General features: G+C 42.0%; 1 protein-coding gene across 1 annotated transcript; it reads right to left on the minus strand.

Annotated features, from left to right (window-relative positions):
• Positions 1-2,327: 2,327 nt before the first annotated feature.
• On the minus strand, positions 2,328-3,811 carry LOC126598767 (APETALA2-like protein 3). The gene has a single exon (XM_050265123.1). The coding sequence runs from the start codon at positions 3,503-3,505 to the stop codon at positions 2,648-2,650; it is 858 nt and encodes a 285-aa protein (XP_050121080.1). The 5' UTR covers positions 3,506-3,811; the 3' UTR covers positions 2,328-2,647.
• Between the last annotated feature and the right edge of the window lie 726 nt (positions 3,812-4,537).

Below are 4,537 nucleotides of genomic sequence, written 5' to 3' on the forward strand. Positions count from 1 at the left end.
CCCCTTCTCTAGATTGACGGCTGGCCTAGGTCGTGGAAGAGGACCGAGTCTTTCAGAAACCCTTGGGTCATTGATCTTCGAGCTTATGTGGGTGGGATTCTCTCGACGTTGCTTTAGGAAGTCTCGACAATCGCGATAGACAGCTTTTTATCCTTCCACACCCTCTGTAAGGAGGTGTTTTCCTCTACTTCTCCTGCTTCGGGTTGAAGCAGCTGGGTTGAGAGAAGTCTCATGTTGATTATCACATTGATGTGTAGCTCGATCCCTATCAGGGATGTCCGTGTCGGATATCGGCGACCCTCCGTGTTGGGGGGCATTCAGTTGATTGTTGACCTCAACGGGGGCGACGAGCTTATGTGTTTGAGCCTGCCTAGCCTCGTGAAGCATCTCGAAAAGTTTTTCATATTGTTCCTGGAGGACTTCATTCTTCATCGCTATCTTGTTGTTCTGAACCTCTAGCTCATCGACTTTAGCTTGAAGAGTAACTCTATTTCCTTCCTGCTTTCGTTGCTTCATACTAGGTCCAGCGGGGGTGTCATTCTGTGTGCTGTGGCTTCTTTCGCTCCCCATATCGGAGAGAGATGCTTGGCCAAAAGAGAGTGTACGAGCGGTGGAAACCAGCTTGACAAAGCTGAAGAGAGTGGGAATAAGTGTCGTTTCCCACAGACGGCGCCAAATGTTGATACACAAAATCAGCGAGGACTTTGGTACAACAGAAAGTGTCAGGTTTGTGACCTTCGCTTGGTTGCTTCGATCACTAGTGAAGATAAGTACGTAATGAATAGGGACAGGGAAGCAAACACAAGATGTACGTGGTTCACCCAGATCGGCTACGTCCACGGAGTAGAGGAGTTCTCATTAATTGTGAAGGGTTTACACAAATACATAGGTTCAAGCTCTGGTTTAGTGAGTTCTAGTGAATAGTTTAGTACAAAATGACATTAGAGATTATTGTGGGAGAATGATCCCTATTTATAGAAGAGAGTTTCTAGTTTTGTTCTAATATTGACACGTGTCGTGTTGTGATTGGCTTCTGATGTTGACACGTGTCGCGCTGTGATTGGCTTCTGATGTCGACACGTGTCGCATTGTGATTGGCCTTCTGGTTGAAGGGAAACTCTTTTGGGTCCTTGACGGTATAACGTTGACCGGTGCTCAGTAGTTTCAGGATTAGTCAAGTATGGTACAAACAAAACTAACGGTAGGGGGCAAATTGGCTAAAAAAATTAGTTTGAGTCCTTAATTTTCCAATAGAAAAGTTCAGGGGGGAAATCGAAAGTGAGGTAAAAGTTCAGGGGGTAAACCGACAGTTTACCCTTTTGGAGAATAAGAGTTTGTGGTTTTAGCTTCAAAGTTTGATTATTTACTGTGCATTGCTCTCTTTATATTTACAAAAGTGGGCTTTTAGAGTCCTAATTTCTGCACCTTCATCATCTGGAAAAATTTCATCTCCGCTCTGTTTGCATTTCCAGCTTCAACATCTTCGACATGTAAACCTGGCTCATTTGGTTGCATGTCTCCTTTATCACAAACAGGTACTACTACCGCTGAACAAACTACCACTTCCTCTGGTGGGTCTACAAATCTCTTTTCACAAGAGCTTATGCTACTGTTACATACATACAGCTGTATCTATCTTTTCTTTAAATTGTCGAAGGTTTTTTATTTCACCGCTCTTAGGATTCATGGAGGCCTTATACTTTTGAGTAGTTAAAGTCGTGCCCATAACCTTGCTTTGATAGGGTTTTGATCCCGCCCTTCTCATTATCTTGCCATTGATCAAACCTAGTTTCGTGTGTTAATTCTGTTGAGTGCTAGTTTAGTGTTTAAACCTCACATCAAGGACAATAAGATGTTTCGGTATCTGTCATTCACTTTGTTCCTTTTCTTCCAGGTAAATGGGGGTGGCTGACTTGATGCGAAAATGACCAAAAGATGAGGATGATATTTCTAATGAACAGTTAATCTCTATTCGTTTTTTTTCAGAACGGTCTAAAACGAATTCTGTGCTCACATTTTACTGCAATCTTCTTGTTTTGCAGGTCACTTCTTGTTTTTCATTGTCACAGGCGCGCAGGCAAAACAAGCAGACGAGGACTGCATTTGAAGAAGAAAGAAGCATCGCGCTATGATGCCTCCTACAAGTAGCATTACTTAGGTGTTTCTTGTTTGCTGAAATTGATGTAACAAGTTTGAAAATATGACCAAATGGTAAATTTGCAGTTCTGTTCTTTCAGTACACTTTCTTTTCATGTTGGTAATTGAGTTTGACAACTACAAATATCATGGGAATGAAAATAACTTGCTAGAATCCGAAGGTTACTACATGTTAAAAATATTAACCAGACCATATTACTACATGTCAAATATCATGGGAATGTACAAATATCGATTACATCTTCTTTAAGATGATCACATATTACTGCAACACACAAACAATAAGTGCAATTTTGGTATGGCTATGTATTAAGAGTAGTTCTTTCACTGAAGAACCTATGAATGACGTTCGGAAATGCCTAACCTAGTAGAGTACATAATTTTATTGGGGGCACATACTTGAAAGAATTGATTTGCCTGCAAAGACTAGCTTGTAGGTTAAAAATGGTAAAACGCAAAGAATTGCATTGATTATATGGATATGACCTCATCACCCCAGCACAGATGAGGCATAAAAAAGAGGATCCCAACTGCCATTAGCTCCTCCCCAATTGCTACTGTCACAGTGCAAAAACTGCTGCTGATCTGAACACCAAGCACCACCACCACCACCATTACCATCAATCTGTGACAGATGCTGCGTGCCCGCCGCCATCACTTTAGCATCGCCAATGCTTGCAATTGGCAACGGAGGCTCCATAACGCATTGTTCTGGTACATACGGCATGTTGTTATTCGACCACGTGGACCAATTAGGCACTTGCTCATATGCTGCTTGACTCTCATTGGTCCACACCATGTTTGGGTTTGATGGTGTTGGACAAGGGTGAACCTGATGCTGCCACTGATTTTCTAAAACAATTGGGTCCTCCTTGTGCGGGTTCATGAATCCCGCCACCGCACCACGTAGACTAACTGACTCCGGTTTCGTCCCACTAGTTCCTTGTGGTGGTTGTGGGAGTACGCCAGTTATTCCCTTACCATCCTGCAACTTTGCTTTAAGTGCACCCAGCAACCCATCAGCTTCCACCACATTCCCACACACCGCCTCAAACGAAAAGGGCTCCACAATTTCCTCCACGCCCCCGGACCCAGCACTCTGTGGTAGCTCAAAATTGGTTCGGGCGTTGGCACCGCGGAGCGCTCGAGCAGCACCATCATATGCCCGAGCGGCATCCTCCGCAGTGTCGAATGTCCCGAGCCAGAGCCTCACTTTCTGTAGAGAGTCCTTGATCTCCGCGACCCATCTCCCGGACGGCCTCTGCCGGACTCCCACGAACCGGTGGTGGCCTCTCGTCGACTTCTTCTTCCTCCCCCGAACGCCGTCGTTTTGTTCCCGCAAAGCCATTTATAAAACCGTCGTCGTTTTTCTTCAATCTCTGATTGAAACCGTCCGAGAACGGATTGCTCGTGGATTTATAATCATGGGTAAGCTGAAGAATCCGGGAGTCGAAGAAGCCGACAGATAACAAGGTGACAAAAACGTCGCCGTCCCAGTCCTGCAGGCTTCAATTGTTTTTAACGACGGAGGATTGAAATGACTGGAGAAATGGTCAGCAATAATTTTTTTACCATTTTTTTTTGTAATTTTGGTTGCATCATTGCATACGATATGTCGGTCCGAAGAGAGTATGAAAGGGCGGGAAATACCCAGAATACCAGACGGTAACACTTCGATTTTGTGACCCGGCGCTGTAATTTTCGATAATTGTTTGTTTGGTTTAAACGCTGTAAAAAATGTTGAAAATTTGAAATCATTGAATTTACCGTTTAAATTGTAACATGTTTATGTTTTTCACTAGTCGGGATTTGAACTTAAACACAAAGAGAACAGTTGCAAAGAAATATTTTAATCACCGAGATGATCCACTACTAGTACGATTAGTATATTTTGAATGTCTTAATAATTAGGGTGATTACGATTAGGGTGATTGCGAAGTTACCAAAAGTTAATGGAAAACACTCTAGAGAGAGAATTTAGCAGGGGTATTTGGAAAATTTCGATTCATATTTTTTATGATTGAGTGCGATGCTAATGATATTTAGTCTTACTACTCCAAATTTAATAACACTAGAAATTCATTGTATTTGATTGCTTATACAATGTCATGGTGTCATTGTCGTAATAAGTTTTGTTTTGTTGGCTATGGCCAGCTCTAATATAAGAAATATGAAATTATCCTAGTAAAGATAAATGAGTTTCATCCTAGGTTTCAATTTCAATGAATGAATTTGTCAAGATAGGAATTTTCTTTTTTTTCTTGTTTTTTAATTTGATGGTAGCGTGTGGTGGCAATATTTATGGAAACAATAGTAAATGAATTCAATCAAGAAAAGAGTACAAAATTGTGGAAAAATCCGACTTAAGTTTGGTTATAAT

The sequence above is a fragment of the Malus sylvestris genome, chromosome 14 (genome assembly GCF_916048215.2).
Source record: "Malus sylvestris chromosome 14, drMalSylv7.2, whole genome shotgun sequence".
NCBI lineage: Eukaryota > Viridiplantae > Streptophyta > Magnoliopsida > Rosales > Rosaceae > Malus > Malus sylvestris.